At 42.3% G+C, this 19,230-nt stretch overlaps 2 protein-coding genes across 3 annotated transcripts in view; one reads left to right on the top strand and one right to left on the bottom strand.

Moving 5' to 3' along the window:
- The window catches only part of TMEM67 (transmembrane protein 67), a 32,053-nt gene extending 22,141 nt beyond the window's left edge, over positions 1 to 9,912 (bottom strand). Inside the window, exons 1-8 of the mRNA XM_080582855.1 lie at positions 8,736 to 9,912; positions 6,545 to 6,633; positions 4,985 to 5,078; positions 3,423 to 3,522; positions 2,809 to 2,878; positions 2,644 to 2,718; positions 1,609 to 1,671; positions 64 to 218 (exon numbers count right to left, since the gene is read on the bottom strand). Coding sequence (XP_080438981.1) covers positions 64 to 218; positions 1,609 to 1,671; positions 2,644 to 2,718; positions 2,809 to 2,878; positions 3,423 to 3,522; positions 4,985 to 5,078; positions 6,545 to 6,633; positions 8,736 to 8,916 — 827 coding nt within the window. The 5' untranslated portion in view covers positions 8,917 to 9,912. The remainder of the gene's footprint in view (positions 1 to 63; positions 219 to 1,608; positions 1,672 to 2,643; positions 2,719 to 2,808; positions 2,879 to 3,422; positions 3,523 to 4,984; positions 5,079 to 6,544; positions 6,634 to 8,735) is intronic.
- A 1,589-nt stretch (positions 9,913 to 11,501) lies between these two features.
- Positions 11,502 to 17,800, top strand: RBM12B (RNA binding motif protein 12B). Of its 2 annotated transcripts, XM_080582859.1 has the most exons (3): positions 11,502 to 11,615; positions 14,297 to 14,342; positions 15,061 to 17,800. In XM_080582859.1, exon 3 carries the CDS (start codon positions 15,089 to 15,091, stop codon positions 17,189 to 17,191), a length of 2,103 nt encoding a protein of 700 aa, XP_080438985.1. In that variant the 5' UTR covers positions 11,502 to 11,615; positions 14,297 to 14,342; positions 15,061 to 15,088; the 3' UTR covers positions 17,192 to 17,800. The 2 variants fall into 2 exon arrangements, with proteins under 2 accessions (XP_080438985.1, XP_080438986.1); XM_080582860.1 differs by having other exon boundaries at positions 11,509 to 14,342.
- The last annotated feature ends 1,430 nt before the right edge of the window (positions 17,801 to 19,230 follow it).

The following is a 19,230-nucleotide window of genomic DNA, read 5'->3' as shown; positions in this document are numbered from 1 at the left end:
CTTAGAATAATAAATTCCATAAACACTATTACAGAGTGTACATAATGGAAAAGGTTAACTTACCAGTAGGCTATTGAATGAACGACGCCTAGCCTTGCTGTATTGGCATAAATATACTGAAATAAACCGCAGGCATCCGTACTTGAAGAACTCAGTGAGTTCATATTCATCACACACATATTTCCAAGAGCTTGGCATGCAGTTAGATTAGAGTACAACTGTAGTGGAGAAACACAGGAACACAGAAAAGTATTTATGAGCCTCAGTTCATAAAATAAAAAAATAAAAGCCATAAAATTGATGTTATCTTTAACAAGCAATTCCTGAACCCTCATTTTTACTTGAATGAGATTTTGTTTTGCCGACATCTAATATTTTCTTCCAGTTATTCAGGTTCTACATTTTTAAAGGTCTGCAGATGGCAGTATGGAAAGAAACTTTTTCAGAGTTTATTTTCACTACATCAGCTAGATGATATGATGTGACAAAAATGTCAAAATCTGCATTTGAAAAATACAGTTAGAATCAAAATGTTTAAAACCTCTTAGGCCGTATGACAAAGATGACTCCATCAAAGACCTAAGACTGGCAACATATTATAGTCATGTGTATCATAAATATTCTCTTTTCAGTTTTAGTACTTACTCTAGCCTGCTCTTCCTAAACTATGTTGTATTTATACCATTGTTCAGTTTTGGCAAACAAGCAGCTGCCATGTGAAACACATCTGTTTGTAGATGGATTTTGGCACTAGTATTAACTAGCATTATCACCTACTGCCTTTGTGTGGGTCAGATGAGCAGCTGCACAGACATTCACACAGCACCTCAGAAGAGCTCAGCAGGCTGAAGCAGACAAGCAGGATAAACTTAGGTAAGCGATGAGGATATTCTCAGTTCTTGAGAATGAAGGAAATGAGCAGAATGCATCTCGGAGATGTGGGTATGAGATGGGAAGAAAAGGTGGGTCATGAGAAGTCAAAGAGTGATTTTCAGGAGAGGAAAAAGGAAGAGGAAAGAGGATGTGTTATAGGAGAGTTGGTAAAAATGAGACAGAGGCTTATCTGCTTCAAAATTGTGCGTGATTCTGTTGCTGAACCCACACTTCCATGACAGTTACAGGTACCCAGAGCAATATAATGTTAAATAACATTTGCATGCATAAATCAAAGCAAACCTAAAAAGGAAAAAGGATGGTTCTGTGGTTATTCTTCTTCATCACAAAACAGAATTAATAACTGAAAGCCAATTAAGAGATAAAGACCAGCTGCCAAGTACTGGACATGTAAGAAGGTAATTTTTGAGTGATCCCTTATGCAATATACTCAATAGCTCATCTAACTATGACTACTGCAGGATATTTTTTAAACACAAGGTATATATATCTTTGTGTAGATTCCAGCCACAGAGACTTGCATTACCACAGACTACTGCTCAGTACTCTTTCTAAGCATTCTGTCTATATATTACTTTCTTATCTACTGTCATCTCAAAATAAGGTTCTTTAATAATAAGCACAACTAACTTCCACAAATTAAAGTCTCATGTCTTTTATACAAAGTACTGCTTCTGAATAAAAAAGCAAACTGGAAACATTAATGAAACTCACCCAACAGGCAGAGGCTGAGGCCTGCAGGTTTTTCAGAAACCAGGCTGATGTCAATGTTACACCCTGTAAATAAGGAACTGTTTCACTGTCTTTGTTCAGAACAATTAACCCAACACAAAACAGTCTGAAAAACTGTCAACTAAGAGATGCTACTTATGTTTTCTAAGAGATTTCAGTCCTTTGTAAATGTCTAAACCAAACTATCTCATTTCAAAACCGAACCATTACGAAATAATTTGTTTCACTTCATCAAGTTAGACAGAATACATAGAACAAGAATGGAAATACCTAAATTTTTAAAATAGAATCTGTGACAAAGAAGTTTTCTTTACTGCACAAGGGAAGTACTAATGATTGCAAGAGTAAAAAGCTGACTGGGCGGTAAATTTAACTAAGAACAAAAACTGCCATATTCATTATTTCACAACTTGCCTTTTTATAATTCCTCATATTTGTTGAAAACACAGGTTTCATACCCACTGTAAGCAACCGAAAATACATGTTTTCAGTAAGATATTATTTAGAATACTGCATTTTCAAAAAACACAACTAGTATGTGTTGTCAGGAAAACTGAAAATTGCTTTTTTTTTTGGACAGTAGATATAACTAAAAATATCCCCTCAATCTTTTAAAACTCCTTTAAAATATGTTATATGAATGTTAATTTTATATTAAAAAAAAAAAAAGCCCAGAGGCTCTCATGAACTCTTCAGCATTTTTTGTGATACAAGGACGTGTTTTAAATGCATACAGTAAATACAATAGACCACATAATACTTGTTTTGATACCAAATCCATGTGAATTACCTCTGTTTTTCAGTTTCCAAGAGGGCACGAATTTTCTTAAGCCTATTCCATTAGAGCAATGCCTGCCTGGTCTCCATGTCTACACTCTCTGTGTTGATGCTAATTACCTTGCAATCACAATGATTAAATAGCAAACCACCACCTTTGGTTTTCAGCAACAGAATTAAAAGACTTACTGAAAATAATAATGAGATAGCTTGAAAATGTTTCAGAATAAACATACATACTATTTGTCCAAACCGAACAGTTGCTATTGCCTTTGGAGGTAAGCTTTCAGTGGCACTGAAACATAATCCCCCAGTCTGAAAAAGACAGAAGTTAAATTTTTGTATTTTTCAATATAGCTTTTCTTTTTTTCTGAACTTAATTGAAATAAGCGTTCTTCTACTTACTAAGATGTTTGGGCTGCTACAGTCACAAGACTTGCTTACATTGATGAACGTTTGTTCACATCTTACACACCTACGGATCACAAACATGAAGAAAACACTTAAAATGTAGTTAAGTATGAGATTAAGTATTTAGTGAAAACTGATTATACAGTATGTCCTTTAAAGAGGTAAGGCCTGATAACACTGTGCATCTTCGAGAGTTCAAACTGAAATCCAAAACCCATTACCAATCTTTCTTCTGTCAGTGAAGTTGTAAAGACATTAAATAGGTGATTGTCAAAATAAGAATTGTGTTTCTGCTTCCAGTCCAAATCCTGCCTGTAGTCACACTGAAGCAAAACAAACAATTAAAAAACAAAAGAGCAATGCTAATCATATGACTTCACTGAATACAGTACACATTGAATTTGATATGGACTTGAGGATTTCCAACTCACTGCTTTTAAAACTGTCACTAAGCTTTCAAGATGTATACAAAAGAAACAAAAGAGAAAGCTTCTATTATCCAAAAATATTTATATCCCACAGATGTAGACTTTACCTCAAGAATATTCCATTTAAGCAGAATATGACACTCTCAAAATTATCAGCACATAAGGAACAAAAATACTTACCTATTTCCTAACACATCTGAAGCGGAGAATGACGGCTCACTTCCATTACAATGTAGGCACAAAGCTTCATTTAGCAAAACACCATCAACACTTCTTTCCACTAAGTGGAAAAGAAAAGCAACTGTAGCTTAATAACATGATGCACAGTATGCCATGGAGGTCAAAATAGTGTTAAAATTAAACCATCTATGCAGATCTCCGAAATAAATGCAAAGATTTTATTTCCCAAAGATCAAGAGCACAACTTGCAAAAAACCATCCCTATAATGCACATATATATATGCATGTGTTGTTTATAGCTGTGCACATGCAATATTTCATGTCCAGTATTGCTGTTCCTTTGCTATTTATTCAGAACCAAATTTCAAACCAAGGCGTCATTGCAAATATAAAACTCAAAACATCAAGTTTACAAATTACTGGAAAAAATAATAATTATTAATTTTCATCTGAAATGAGTTACGCAAAAGTCACAAATGTGAAATTTCAAAACTGCCTCTTCCAGAATGCAAATCATTTGGCAAGAGATTTTAAGTCTAACTATGGAAAAAAAAAAAAGGGGGGGCATTAAAAAATTTCAGCACTGATGCTTTGCAGGTTAAATTACAGAAGGAGCTTTACTCTCAATATTTTACCAAAATGGTTCAGAACATATATTTTTTCAATTCTCACAAAGCTTGTGGGAGATGATGTGGTATTAACTTTTCTACAGATTCCTAGAAAATTTTTAAATTAGTCACCTGGAAAAGAGTGACTCTCCAGCACACTCAGTTAGATAGATACCTAAACAGGACATCAGCAAATACTTAATCAAAGAATTACAGGCACATGGAAAACCTTTTCCACCCTGTGTCTTTGCAAATGAAGAAAATTGGAGCTCCAAGGAGATAATTTTACATCCTTGATGAAAGTTATTCTTTGCTCTTAGTTTTTTACTATGCAAGATAAGCAAAAATATACTTAATATATACACTAAAATTAACAGCAAAATTCCTTTCTTGTGTTTACTGAAATGAGTCTGCAGCTTTCACAGGGCATCAAGTAAGCATTGCAGATACAGGCAAGTGTGTCTCAGGGAATCAGAGATACAGTCGTGTTTAAGGGAAGCATGAAATCCACAGACCTTAATGCACAGTAGCTTGCTTGGCTTGCTCAGGCTATTCTGTTCCACCTGCTTATGAATGTATAATTCCTGTACTGAGAAGTACTTACACTTTATAACCTTCAAAACTTTCAAATGTGTTTTTCTTAGTCTATATTGATACTGTTTTATGCCCATTTCAACAGTCACTCACCAATGCCAACCAGCTTAAAGGAAATGATGTAGCAGTATTCATTTCTAGAATGTTTGTGTAATATTTATCATTGCAATGAACAGTGGCACAGATTTACCTGCTCTCTTTGAGGAATGAGGTTTAAAATCAACAGCAATGTTGAAATGTTATGGTACAAATGTAACCATGCTTTAAATTTCCTTTCTCATTTAACAGAAGTGCTTGGCTTAATAATCTCTAATACCTAAAATAAGCACCACTATCTCACAACTTGCACGTGTTTCTTACCTAGTATTTCATTAATGAGGCATTTACATTTTCCTTCGGAAGTTAGGCCCTTAGGGCAAGTAATACAATTCCATCCATCTTGAGTAACTCCACTCTAAAATAAAATGTAAAGCTATTATAATTTTTAAAACTATCAAAATCACCAAACATCTGTGAAGAATTCCTGAGCCAGATGTTATTTATTAGAAAATGTGTTCATGTATAACAACATTGACAGAATTCATGAAGCTGTTAAGGAAAAAAAAAAAAAAGCTAAACGATCTAAACAATCTGGCAAAAATGATTCCTATGCAGAGATAGACTAAAAAAGGGTTCTTCGGTTTTTCTGAAACATTAACACCTGCAGTGAAGATAAGAGTTTACTGGAAGTGCTAGGTTTAAAAAAGATAGAGGCTTTATGCTTAAAACAAACAAAAACAAACAAACAAAAAACCAATAATCATAGCAATGCATAAATCATCATATTTACATATAGATATACAGAAACAATGGAAATGGAAGAGTCTGACATCAAGCAGTTTGCATAACTGCGTGCAATTTTGCATGTATCCAAACCAGTCACATGCATGCTTCAGTTATATCATGAAGTAGCTGTTCTACAGATCAAAACCAATGAGGAAAATGGAGATAAATGTTCATCCTCAGGTTATACGGATGTTATTCCCTTCTCTGTTTCCATGGGATCGAACACAAATGCCACCATTACAAGGAAAAGAAACAGTGGAATGACCAAAATACCAGTGGATATTTGTCAAAAGCTTTGTCTGGTGTAACAAGATGATGAAAAGAAGAGGGAAATTACTTGCATTACCCAGTTAGCCACTAAATATGTAACTGGTGCAACTAAGCTGGCCTCTTGAGAGTTTTTCTACAATTATTGGAGAGAAGGAAATATTCCAGAAGGCTCTTTCACAAGTTGATTTTGCTGGAGAAATGTTATTTTTCTATTTACTGTAGAGGAAGAAAGCTAGTTGGTTAAGTCTGGTGTCTCTGGTTCAGTGCTGCAAATATGGCTCAAAAATATAGCTTAATTTGCCAAGACAGATAGAAATAATTGACCAAACTGCAAAGGTACATGGACGTAATTAAAGTAACATAAAAGCAGCAGTTAATTTAAAAGTAAAAAGATGAAGTATCAGGGAGTAGGACGATACAGGTTAAGTATTACAATAATAGAAATTATATAACTAATCAAACAAGATACTTACGAGCTGCATTTCTACTTTGGCATTCCATAAAGGAGTGGGAAAGAGTAACATAACATGAGGCAGAATAGAAGAGCAGTAGAAGGAAATTGAATATTTAAAATACTCTTACTTTGTCTGTGAGGTCAAATTTATTATGAAAAAATGTCTGCAAAATAATAGTAATAAACGGCTCTAAAGAGAAAAAAAAAACTACGGATAAACATGATCTTAAATTAAAAAAATCCCATGCAAAGACTATTTTGGAAAAATTAGTTAAAAAAATAAAAGAAAAGAAAATCAGCTTGCATTTAGATGGCAATTTAAATTTGAAAAAAGCATTATTATTGCAAAGTATTAAAAGTTCAATACTTACCATATTTTCTGGGCATTTCTCACAAACAACAGAGGACCCACCATTATTAGAAACCATCCTGTATCCTGGCTGACATTCACATGAACTACCTGAAAACAAGAACAAAAACAGTTTTAATCTATGTAAAAACTGATTTTTCTCACAGTACAAACAACTGCTATTGTTCTCAAGAGATCCATATATTTTTTTAGATATACAACTAAAAGACCTGAGTAAGATGGGCATGAAAATCAGCTAGCTTTTTAAAAAATGTTCATGTTACCGTTTGTAGGAAGGTTTTCACAAAATGTCACTGGGTTGACTGATACACCAAGGGCAACAAGGGTGAGCCCACAGACCTTGTGTTTTTGTATTTTTTCTTAAGCTCTATCAGTTGGTCTAATAACAGATAGAATCTATGCGTATAAATCTTGCCACAATGCCACTCTGAGGCCATTCTCTTTACACCAGCAGCATTAAAATCTGTATTCATATTTATCCCTTGAATAAGAAGCCAGTTTTAAAAACATGTTTATATGTAATAAATTTTTTCAAAATAAAAATGTAGTTTTAAAGATATTTTAAACTCAACACCTTTAAATTTTGCATGAGGATCAAGCTTTCTGTTGAATGTTTTTCAATGGATAACAGAACATACCTAATATTTGCTATTAAATTAAACCCAACGCTACTTTCTAAGCACCTGTAACTTTTTTTTTTCCTAAGAGTTTTCAGTCTCGCTATCATGGACTGTATGTTTAAAAATATACTACAAAATAAAATTGATGCTAAGTACTAATGAACTATATTTATTATTACTTACGCTCATAGAACTGTGCATGTAAAAATCATGTAGAACTTTTCAAAGTTCTATAACCTTAACGCACCTTAAAGCTTCCTCACCGGACCAGTTTTACAGAAATGGCATTTCTGAAAATGATCAGGGATTGAGTCAGAGGACACCAAACTTGTTCTTAATGACACCAAAAGAAAAGCCCAGCAGGATCAGATCAAGGAAGAGATGTGAGGAGCTGTGATGTTCACTGTGTGAACAATAACTAATTTTTTAGGCATGTTGCTTGAGGGCAGAACCCACAGCCATGAGCTTGTCATGAAGTACATGGCCAGAGAGGCTGAGGGAGCTGGGGTTGTCCAGTCTGGAGAAGAGGCGGCTCAGGGGAGTCCTCATCGCTCTCTACAACTGCCTGAAAGGAGGTGTGGGGAGCTGGGGTCGGCCTCTTCTCACAGATAATGCCATAGGACTAGAGGGAATGGCCTCAAGTTGCTCCAGGGGAGGTTTAGGTTGGAAATTAGGAGACATTTCTTCTCAGAGAGAGCAGTCAGGCTCTCTTTGTCAGGCTCTGGGACGGGTTGTCCAGGGAGGTGGTGGCGTCACCGTCCCTGGGGGTGTTCAAGGAAAGGTTGGACGTGGTGCTTAGGGACACGGTTCAGTGGGTGACATTGGTGGTAGGGGATGGTTGGATCAGATGGCCTTGGAGGTCTTTTCCAACCCTAATGATTCCGTGAATTGTACAGTCCCAAACAGATTTCAGACAAGATTCAAGGAGCAGGCTGAGTGGCATCTACCTGCACTGCTCCAGTCACGTGCTGTGGAAAAGCTCAAATCCTTGACTTCCCCCGGGAATTTACCTTTCCTTGAAGCCTTGGAGTTAAAGGAAGAGACAAGGCTAAAAGAGCATTATGGATTTAGCTACCTACATTACCAGGGCTTTGAAAACTATTAGAGCGTATTTTTTCAGCAAATGAAGTATGGAGTTACTTTTGTAAGATACCACGCCGGTGGTGGGCAGCAGTTACACACGAAGCTATCTGCATCTGACCACTGCCAGTTCTAAAGAGAGATGCTGTCAGGTATTAGTGTCGGATCTATCAGCCTTCCAGTACCTAAAGGGGGCTACAGGAAAGCTGGGGAGGGACTCTGTGTCAGGGGGCGTAGGGACAGGAAAAGGGGCAACGGCTTTAAACTAAAATGGGAGATTTAGGTTGGATATAAGGGGGAAATTCTTTACTATGCGGGCGGTGAGGCCCTGGCACAGGCTGCCCAGAGAAGCTGTGGCTGCCCCATCCCTGGAGGTGCTCAGGGCCAGGCAGGATGGGGCTCTGGGCCGCCTGTGCCGGGGGGCGATGTCCCTGCCCGGACTCCCCACGTCCCGCTGCCGGGGCCGCCGCCGCCGCCCCCCGCCTCGCTCACCGCCGGCGCTCGGTGTCTGGTTGGCCGCGCAGGGCCCGCAGGCCAGGCGAGAGACGTCGAAGTACCGGGCACGGCCGCACTCGGCGGGACGCTGCAGGGGCAGCGAGAAGCCGCGGCCGGGCGGCAGCCCCGCCACCACCACCAGCAGCAGCAGCAGCGGCGGCGGCAGCGGCAGCGCCATGGGCACCGGCGGCCGCGCAGCCTCACGGCGGGGCCGCCCCCGTACGGCGGGCGGGAGGGACCGAGAGCGGGGCTGGGAAATAACTGCGGGAGTTAGCGGTCCTCAGGAGCTGCCAGGGCTGCTCGCGGCACGCTGGGGAGTCTGGTTGTGCCTCGTGGGCGGCCTGCTGGTGGTTGTGTGTTAGTGTTGCTTGGAAGCCTGTTACTGTACTCTGCAGGTCTGCGCTGCTGGGTTGTGCCTTGTGAGCAGGCTGTCCCCCTGCAGCCCACGGGTCCCACACGGAGCAGATCTCCACGCTGCAGCCCGTGGAGGAGCCCCCGCTGGAGCAGGTGGATGTGGCCTGGAGGAGGCTGCGGCCCATGGAGAGCCCCCGCAGGAGCAGGCCCCGGGCCGGAGCTGCAGCCCGTGGAGAGGAGCCCACGCAGGAGCAGGGGGCCTGGGGGGAGCTGCCGCCCGTGGGGGACCCGTGCTGGAGCAGTTTGCTCCTGGGGGATGGACCCCGTGGTACGGAGCCGTGTGGGAGCAGTTCTTGAAGAGCTGCTGCCTGTGGGCAGCCCCCGCAGGCTCAGTTCGGGAAGGACGGCATCCCGTGGGAGGGACCCCACGGGGAGCAGGGGCAGACATTGACCGGAAAGAAGCTGTGGAGATGAAGCATCAGGGACTGACCACAGCCCTCATTCCCCCTTCCCCTGCACTGCTCGGGGGGACGAGGTGGAAGAGGGTAGATGGGGTGAAGGTGGTTTTAGTTTGCTTTTAGTTCTCACTGCCCTAGTCTTGTTAATTGGCAACAAATTACATTGATCTTCCCCATATTGAATCACGTTGCCCCTGGTGGTAAATGGTGAGCAACCTCCCTGTCCTTATCTCAACCCATGAGGTTTTTCAAGGGGAGTGAGAGAGCACCTGTGTGGTGCTTGGCTACCTGCTGGGGTTAAACCACAACAGAAACATGTTATGTTTTGGTCTCTGTTTCTAACACCCCTCCCAGGGATAGCAAACACTTGTCATAGGTATTTCCCGTTGCAATGTTGCATGTGTTTTTTTTTTTAAAACATCTCCAGTGTTTTTAATCAGGACAGACAACTTCTGTATCAAGACATGCCTGGGCAATGGCACCATGAAAGTTAGTTTTAGAAAAAAAAATCGAGAAAAAGTAGTTTCTTCCTGTGCGAAAATTATTACTCAGGTATCTCAATCCTTTTTTTTAATTATTATTTTTGATGTACAACTACTGCATCTAAGCCCTTTAATCCAAAGGGTTAATGATTTCACAGAAGTCCTACAACTACCAGCAAGCTGCTGGGTCCTAAGAAGGCAGCTTCACAACTTGTGGCCAACCACCTGTTTTCTAGGGATTTTCTAACACAGAATGGATACCTGCTTCCCAAAACTCGAACCCAAAGGACAGGAGGACCTCATCATACTAGTTGCTCAACTACATCTCACTGATGTCTCAGTTACACTGTGTATTTTTACTACCAGGAAATTTATTTCTGGAAGAGAACAGGCAATCTGCTTTCAACAGTGCTCTGGGGATGGCTCTGTCAAAAACACTGGCACGAATTCAACTTCTTAAGCTCAAGTTAATCTTAGAAAAGATAGATAAGGACTGCTCGGATGATCGAGAGGGTGAATCTGCCATAAATGCTGATTTTTGTCCATCCAAAGCATTGTTCTTAACACAGTGTAAAGAGCTGATTAATAGCCAAGATTTTTTTTTGTATCTGTGCAGATGGGTGCTAGGTGGTTGCTCCACAAAGCTAGCACACGTCTCACTGCTGAAAATTCATTTTTATACTTACAAGTTATACACAAAATTACCACAATTGGTGGTTATGTGAGAAAAACTTCTTGTCAGCTATTTCTTTCTTGTTTCTCTTTAAAGGCACTGTGACCCTTTAACTCCTTGTGCATGCTCCAAGAGCATTAGGCTTAAAGCAAGGAGGGGGCTATTTCTGACCAGGAGGTGTGGTTTTCGGATGTAAAAGAGGATTGTTCACCTGAAGTTCAGCCAACAAGGCTCTGTATTTCCTCAGCTATTACTTACCCTTTGTTTTTGACAATTATTGATGCATTTGTTTTGCTAGAGCTCCTTTAATTCATAGAATCATTAAAGTTGGAAAAGACCTCCAAGATCATCCGGTCCAACCATCCCCAAACACCAACACCACCCACTGAACCGTGTCCCTAAGCACCACGTCCAACCTCTTCTCGAACACCCCCAGGGACGGTGACTCCACCACCTCCCTGGGCAACCCGTCCCAGTGCCTGACTGCTCTCTCTGAGAAGAAATGTCTCCTAATTTCCAACCTAAACCTCCCCTGGAGCAACTTGAGGCCATTCCCTCTAGTCCTATGGCATTATGTGTGAGAAGAGGCCGACCCCAGCTCCCCACACCTTCCTTTCAGGTACTTGTAGGGAGCAACGAAGACTCCCCTCAGCCCCCCCCCCCTTCCCCAGAAGATAATAGGGACGCGCATGCGCAGTGCCGCAGCGCGGCTCCCCTCAGCGCCGCCCGCTCCCGGCCGCGCGCGCCAAAGCGGCGGAAGGACCCGCGGGGGTCGCGCACGCGCACTCGGCCTCCCCCGCCGCGGGCTGCCGAGGGGGGGGAAGCGGCGGCGGGCGCCATCTTGGCGGAGCCGTGCCGGGAGCTGCGGGCGGCGGGGCTGGGCGCGGAGCCTGTCCTAGCGGCGCGGCCGGTGGGTGATGGCTGGCGTGAGGGGCGGCGAGCGGCTTCCCGGGCAGCCTCCGCTCCCCGAGGGCCGCCGGGCTTCCCTACCGCCGCCTCTCGGCAGCCCGGCCCTCGTGGAGCGGTGCGCGGCGGCTGCCCGGGCCCGCGGCCCTGTCACGGCGCCTCCCTTCCTCCTTCCCTCCCTCCTCTCCTTCCCTCCCCGCTGCTGCCGGCAGCCCCGCTCTGCCCCCCAGACGGAAGGACGGATCGTGCTGGGAACCGCCGGTTGTTCGTTAACCCTCGTGCTTGTTCGCTTTTACGGTCGGGGTGTTTCCGTGGCTGCTCCTCCTGGCTCGCACGTCTGCTGCATGCGAACTGTTGTAATCTCTTTGCGTTGTGCTAAAAATGCTAGTTTAGTGCAGGCTTAGCTTCCATGAAGTGTTTTGTTTGTTTATTTATTTATTTTTGAGGGAGGTGTTTCTTGAGTGAAGCTCTAATGGCATACAGAGTTCACAGGGGCTGTGGAGGTATAGGTGTAGTACTGCTTTCCGGTTAACTAAGGCAAATGCAGAATTTCTTAAAGCATTGATGTGCATACCTCTGCTTTTAAACTTGCCGTGAGGTTGTCAGTTTGTTCATTACGTAAACCTTTGTCCTCTGAAGTCCTTGTTCAGTTCGTGAACATGCATCGTAAAAGTCACTCATTCTGGTCATTCATTTAACAGTTGGATGGCTTAAATACAGTTCCTACCACTTCTTGGTTGTTTAATATATGGCTACTGAAAGCTTGCTATCTGATCTTACGCTTCTGTTTGTGGATTTCTTGAGTGTCACGTTAAGATCTGGAATCAGTGTGTCTGGGTTTAAACACTGGAGGTTGTGTGTTGGTCCATCAAGGAGAACTTGCCGTTTGTCACCGAAGAAATACTGAGGAGATCTGTTCTGAATGCTGTTTAAAAATGAGGATGAGAATGCAGAATTGCGAAATTCAGAACAACTACAGATAAAGTGCATCATCAAGTAGCAGGGCAGCGGATTTCACTTTGCAAGACACGAAGGCCCTATGAGAAAATCCTGCCCTTGAATTCTCTCCTTGCTTTTTTGGCATGGCCATCACATCTGTTGAGAAGATAGATTAAAAAGTGCAGAGGGTCTGGCTGGGATGGAGCTAACTTTCTTCGTAGCAGCCGCTGTGGTGCTGTGTTTTGGATTGGTGGCTGGACAGTGTTGACAACACACCAGTGTTTTGGCTATTGCTGCGCAGCCCTTGCCCAGCGTCAAGGCTCTCTCTTTTCCCCACTCAGCCACTGCAGCCAGCAGGCAGGGAGTAGGCAAGAGGTTGTGAGGGGACGCAGCCGGGGCAGCTGACCCGGACTGACCAAAGAAATGTTCCGTGCCATGTAACGTCATGCTCAGCAACATGAACTGAGGTAGAGGAAGAAGAAGGTTTTTTGTTTGGTTTCTGTGGAGGGGAAGAGCCTTTTTGGTTTCTAAGGTGGCCGTTGTTTGGAGGCAGGCTGGGAATCAGTCCACCTGTGGGAGGTGGTGAGTGATTTCCTTTGTTCTGCTTTTTTTTCTTCAGTTATTAAAGTTTCTTTACCGTGACCCACAAGTCTTCTTGCCTTTCCTATGATTTTCTTCCCCATCCTGCTGGTGAGGATGGGGTAAACAATCAACTGTGTGGGTGCTGGCTGGGGTCAACACTCCCCAAAACCACACGGAGAGCTGATGGTTTTCAGTGCAGGTATTAGGCAGTTGGTTTGGGTTTGTTGTGTTTACAAAGTGCTGACGGAGAAGTGACCTAGAACGTGGTAGTTACAGAATTTGGTCTTTGCTCTTGTTTTGCTAGGCATAAGTGGAGCGACTAGTTACTGTGATCAATAGATAACTTGGCATCAGGATCTAGTGCCTTACGGTTATTGAGCAAGGGTTTTGCACAGGGCATATTCACAAATGCTTGTCATCGGGGCCTTGGACTCTTGTGTTGTTTTAGAGGGATGTAGTTAGTTGTTCTGGGAGCTCGTCTTTGTTCTGAGAGTACTGTGCTCTGTGTTGTGTGACGTTAGACAATAGTGTTGAAAATCTGGATGTGGTCAAGTCAGTGGATTAAGTGATACTTGTTCTTACTTGTGAAAGGCAGTTAACGGTTAGGGAAAGTACTGAACTCTGCTTTGTGAATTGAAGCACTTGCTGAAGTTTCTCCTTGCTGCCTAATTTTGTTCTTTTGATAGTCTTCACTGTGGACATTATGTACAGTGCTGGACTGGTGAGTAGCGTACTCTTGTTGTGAGCTTTGAAAGCAGGTGGATTTTGGAAGAATGGACACTTCATAATCTTGAGATCGACTTGCGCATCTTTCAAGGACTCAAAGAATTGAGGGTTTTCCCCTCAATTCGCTGTCAATCTGTTTGATTTCAACAGTTCGGTATGGCACAATCGATGACCAAATAACCTCATCGTGTTTTCATCATTTGCAGAAGTCAACTTAACTTTTGAATTTCCTTTGCTTCTAAAATGGCAACACAAAGATGCAGTGCATAACGTGTTGGAACGTGGAAGGAGTTCTTCATTTTATCCCAGATTGTGGTTTCGTTACATGCCTGGCTTTAATATTAGCCACTGCTATGGATGAGCTGCAGCAATGTAGCACAGTTTGTAAACCAAAGTACAGATATCAGCCATTAATTGTGTTTCATTTTCTTTCCACAGTTAAGTTGATTTTACAGAATTTATCAGGTCTTCCAAGCAGAAACAGGTAAGCTGCCCAAAGCTTAACACTTCTCACTGAGTATTGTGACGAGATCGTACACAGCCTCTTTTTCTCACAGTCTTGTGGCTGGGAACTAGGATATGCTCTCCTGAGTGCATGTGGCTGCTGCAATTAATACTCTGACTACATGAAAGAGACAACAGTTTTGAACGCTGAGAAAACGTACGGTATTGAACAGAACCGATCACTGGTTAGAGCAACTTGTCAAAGCAGTCAAGTCATCAGTGTTGGTGAATTACTTCATTTCCCAATGTCGCAATTATTCTTTTTCCTTTCTCCTTTTATCATCTAGCATTTTCGGTGTTTATGTTCCCAAATGTCCTGTTCAAAAGCAAACAGGATTGTTTTTTTTGTTCCTTGGGACTGGGCAGAGATCTCCGGCATACGGCAACAATGCCACGAAAGACTTTAGGTGTTCTTCAGGTATCGTGGATGGTGAGGAGTGACTGAGGTGGATTTTGTTGCCCTTAGGATAGGGAATACTGATAGACTTGTGCACGTGTGCAGGTGGAGTAGCTTAATTGTTCTGACTAATCAACTTTCAGCGAATCTTGTTTTAATCCAATTCTTTTGAACGTGTGAGTTTTTTCGTGCCTTCTCTCTTGATTGAGACAAGGGCATTCATTAAAAAGGCTTAAGTGTTAAGATACTGTAATAGCTGAGTACTAAAGACGTGCTATCATGTGTACCTTTTTGTCTGCAGGTGATTTTTGCTGTGGGTTGAGCTCAGCATGGCTGTAGTCATCCGTTTACAGGGGCTTCCTGTTGTTGCGGGTCCTGCAGATATTCGTCGTTTCTTCTTGGGATTGAATATTCCTGATGGAGGTGTGCATATTATTGGAGGAGAAATTGGGGAGGCTTTTATTATATTTGCAACAGACGAAGACGCACGGCGTGCCATGAGCTGTTCAGGAGGGTTTATCAAGGACTCCCGCGTAGAGCTCTTTCTCAGCAGCAAGGCAGAGATGCAGAATACCATAGAAATGAGCCGGAAACGATTTGACCGAGGGGGCCGAGAAACTCTGTCTGGGTCTAGACGAACAGGTGCTAATGGTTCTGGTGCATCGGGTGTCGGAGACATTTCGCATTTAGTCGCGGCTATTACGAAAGGAATAAATAAGTCTGGTTACGGTCCGCCAAACCACCCGGAGGCTGGTTTCCATGCCAATGGCACGAGACACGGTGATGTAGGCATGCCTAAATCAAGCTATCAGTCAAGAAAGGATTCTCATGCGTTTAACCCAGATGATCTGTACTTATTCCTGCGTGGCATACCGTACTCTGCGACAGAAGATGCGGTGCGTGCGTTCCTTTCCGGAATACGCGTGGACGGGGTGATTCTGATAAAGCATCGTAACGGTTTAAACAATGGTGATTGCTTGGTAAAATTCGCTACGCCTGGTGATGCCTTAGAGGGACTTAAACGCCACAGACAGTACATGGGGCAGAGGTTCATAGAAATCAGTCCGACTACGGAGGAACGGTGGATTGAGTATGGCGGGAGGGTAGACGTGCCGAATGAGATGGATCACTTCTTCAAAGAACGTTCTCCAAGAAGTTCGGGCTACATGCACGCAAGGAAACATTCTCATTCGAGATCACCAAGGAGACAAAGAACGCGTTCTCGTTCACCTCCCAGCCAGGAATATTACATACACTTAAGGAATCTTTCAACTAACGTGGAGAAGAGAGATTTGAGAGCTTTTTTCCCTGATCTGGATATATGCAGCAAACAAATCAAGCTTCTAACGGACAAGCATCAGAGGAGGACTAGAGATGCCTTTGTGATGTTAAGGAGTGAGAGAGATTATCAGGCTGCTTTGGAGTGCCATAGAAAGGTTCTTCTCAATCGTCCCGTTTACATTTTTCCAATTTCAAGGAAGTCTATGTTGAAAATAATTGATTCTTACGAGAGGAGAAGATCTCAGGAAAGAGATCTTCCTGGACAGGCCATGACAGAAAAAAGTTACCGGGAAGGTCATTCTGGCCCTAAGGTGTGTGCTTATGTGAGGAATTTTCCATTTGATGTGACAAAAGTCGAAGTGCAAAAGTTCTTTGAGAGATTTGATATCGATGAAGATGACATTTACTTGCTCTATGACGACAAAGGAGCTGGGCTGGGAGAAGCCTTAGTGAAGTTTAAATCTGAAGAACAAGCCATGAAAGCAGAGAACTTAAATCGTCGAAGGTTCTTGGGAACGGAGGTGTTACTGAGACTGATATCTGAAGAGCAGATGCAGAAGTTTGGTGTAACTGTTCCATTCTCGGCCCCAAATGAGATGCAGGGGCATTCGCACGCGTATGACAGAGGTGAGCTTTCCCGTCCGGTTGGTTCACCGCCTGGGCCGCCACAAGGGCCACCCATGCACTCGTTTGGTCCCCCTGGGAACTTCAGGCATCCTTCTGAATTTAGGCACCCCCCTGAGAACTTCATGTGCCCTCCTAAGGATTTTAGAGGCCCGCCACCCCTCATGGATTTTGGTGGTGACAGCGAACACTTTGGCAGAATGGAGTTTGGGAATAATAAAATGGGGAATTTCCCAGAAGGAAGATTTATGCCGGACCCAAATTTCAGTGGTGGTGGTGGTTCTGACCGTGTCGTTCCTATTCGATTGAAAAATTTACCTTTTAAAGCGACTCCTAATGAGATTCTGGATTTCTTCTATGGCTACAGAGTCATACCGGAGTCGGTTTCCGTACAGTATAACGAACAAGGGTTGCCTTCGGGTGATGCCATTGTTGCTATGACAAACTATGAGGAAGCGATGGCTGCTATTAACGAATTGAATGATAGGCCAATTGGTCCCAGGAAAGTTAAGCTGAGCTTGCTGTAAAGGAGGAAAAGATGCTCTAGAATAAAGCATTCTAGATTTGACAGTATTGGCAGTTGTTTTTACGTTTTTAATTACTAGAAGTTGAAGAAGAAACGGTTTCCATCAACGGTTGTAAATAATACCTAGTTGGGGTGTTTAGCTCTGGGTTGAAATATCTGTACTGTTAAGATATGAGAAATGCATTGTGCCTACTTCTTGTGGCAGAGAAGAGCCCTGAAATTTTGGAGGACATTGAATATTTTACAGCAAGGTATAAAAGCATGGATTTCTAATGCTTTGTTTTTTTCTTCTTTTTTTTTTTTTCTGTTTGCTTTAATTCGTGTCCCCTGACTTTGCATCAAATACAACTGTAAGTGCTGGTTGACTGACCACGCAAACGGTTCAAACAGAAAAACTTCAGTGCTATCTGCATTAGTCAGTAACAGTTTTTATTGAGGTTAGCTTAATAAAATTAAAAAAGACTGATTTTTTTTTTTCGTGTAAGCTGTTCAGGTTTTGTTCGGTTTCATGTGTTTGCAGGCATCCCTATTAGAAGAAAAAAGATCTGTTCACATTAGCTGGCTTTGCTGGCTTTGCAACTTTTTTAAATAAAAAAGAAATTGTTATTAAGTGTGTGTCTTATAATTAAAACTTGTCTAGTTACTCACCTCAACTATTATTTTCAGCATACCTGGGTCTTAGTGAGAATGATGCTGGCTGCTTTCTCTGGAAGGATTGAACTGTTCAAAGTTTGTCAACGTAGCAATGAACACACAGCTCACAAAGACTCCAGGATCTCCACGAATTGGGTGGACAGGCTTTCTTGCTCTCTTCACTCAATGTAGTACCTTTGAGGCAGAAAATGAATACTAAAATTACAGCAAGAATTTTGGCTTCAGCCTGAACATTCAGTGGTCTTTAGGTCATCTCCACGTGCTTGTTGTATGAATATCAACTTGCTAATGATGGCTGGATGCATTCCGGGTCAATACATAATCAGTTTTAACTAATGTGTCACTGGCAACCATGCTCACGAGCTGTTTTATTCTTTCTTGTATAACAAAACAAACTGTCAGCGTTCAGAATGCTTTGACAAGTTTGGTACCAGTGTACACAAACTTTAGTAAGAAATAAAAACTATCCCGATTGAGGAGAAACCTCTGCATCTTCAAAATTCAGGCCTAGTAAACTGGTGTGAATACACAGTGGCAATCACAACTGTAGTGAGATAGTACTTGGATTACTAAAGAATTTTAGGGAGTTTTGGTAGTTGCCTCTGAAACGAAGACAGCACACTTGCTACTCGATGATGAAACCTAGTTTTAACCTTTGCTCAGGCAGTACCAAAAAAAGCATAGATTGATAGAGCAGTTGAGGTTGAGAAGGGACCTGGAAGTCTCCCATTCAACCCCACTGTGCAAAGCAGGGCCAATTCGAACACGTTAATCAAGGCCTTGTGCCTTGGGTTTCCAGTATCTCCAAGGACAGAGACCACCACAGCCTCTCCGAGGAGCCTGTTCCAGTGCCTGATCACCCTTGCTGGAGGTCAAACCTTAATCATTCTTTTATGTAAAGTCATCATCATTACAAAATTTCACGTAAGCTCTTTAGAAATTAACAAGACAACCCCCTTCATCTATCATTTTTAAAAAGCTAATACAGCTTCATTTCTTGTGCATATTACTTGTCTTCTCTTTTAAGTGCTGAGAAAAAAGCATTTAAAATTTAAATTTTAAAGCCTGGATACTTTTTTGCTGACTGGTAGGAACTTTAGAAGTGTGCTGTCCTGAATGCTCCTCTGAATTTAAATGGAATAAAAAAAACCCCTGCTGCTTTTACTTCAGAGTTGCTATAAAAGTGATTGAAAAGCCAACAGACTGCAGGGAAAATAATAGCATGCCAAAGGGATCCTCAAAATAAAGTTGCATGTTCTAATCACGCCATTGAAAACTTTATTTCTGTAAACTAACATTTTTACTACTAATTCTTGCCTCTATTACCTGCTGTTGTTTTGTAAAGAATGAAAGCGACTATTTTCTCCTCCAGGTAATGTGTAGCAG

The sequence above is a fragment of the Anser brachyrhynchus genome (assembly GCF_964034855.1).
Source record: "Anser brachyrhynchus genome assembly, chromosome: 2".
Classification (NCBI taxonomy): Eukaryota; Metazoa; Chordata; class Aves; order Anseriformes; family Anatidae; genus Anser; species Anser brachyrhynchus.
This window is presented reverse-complemented; position numbering and strand designations above follow the sequence as displayed.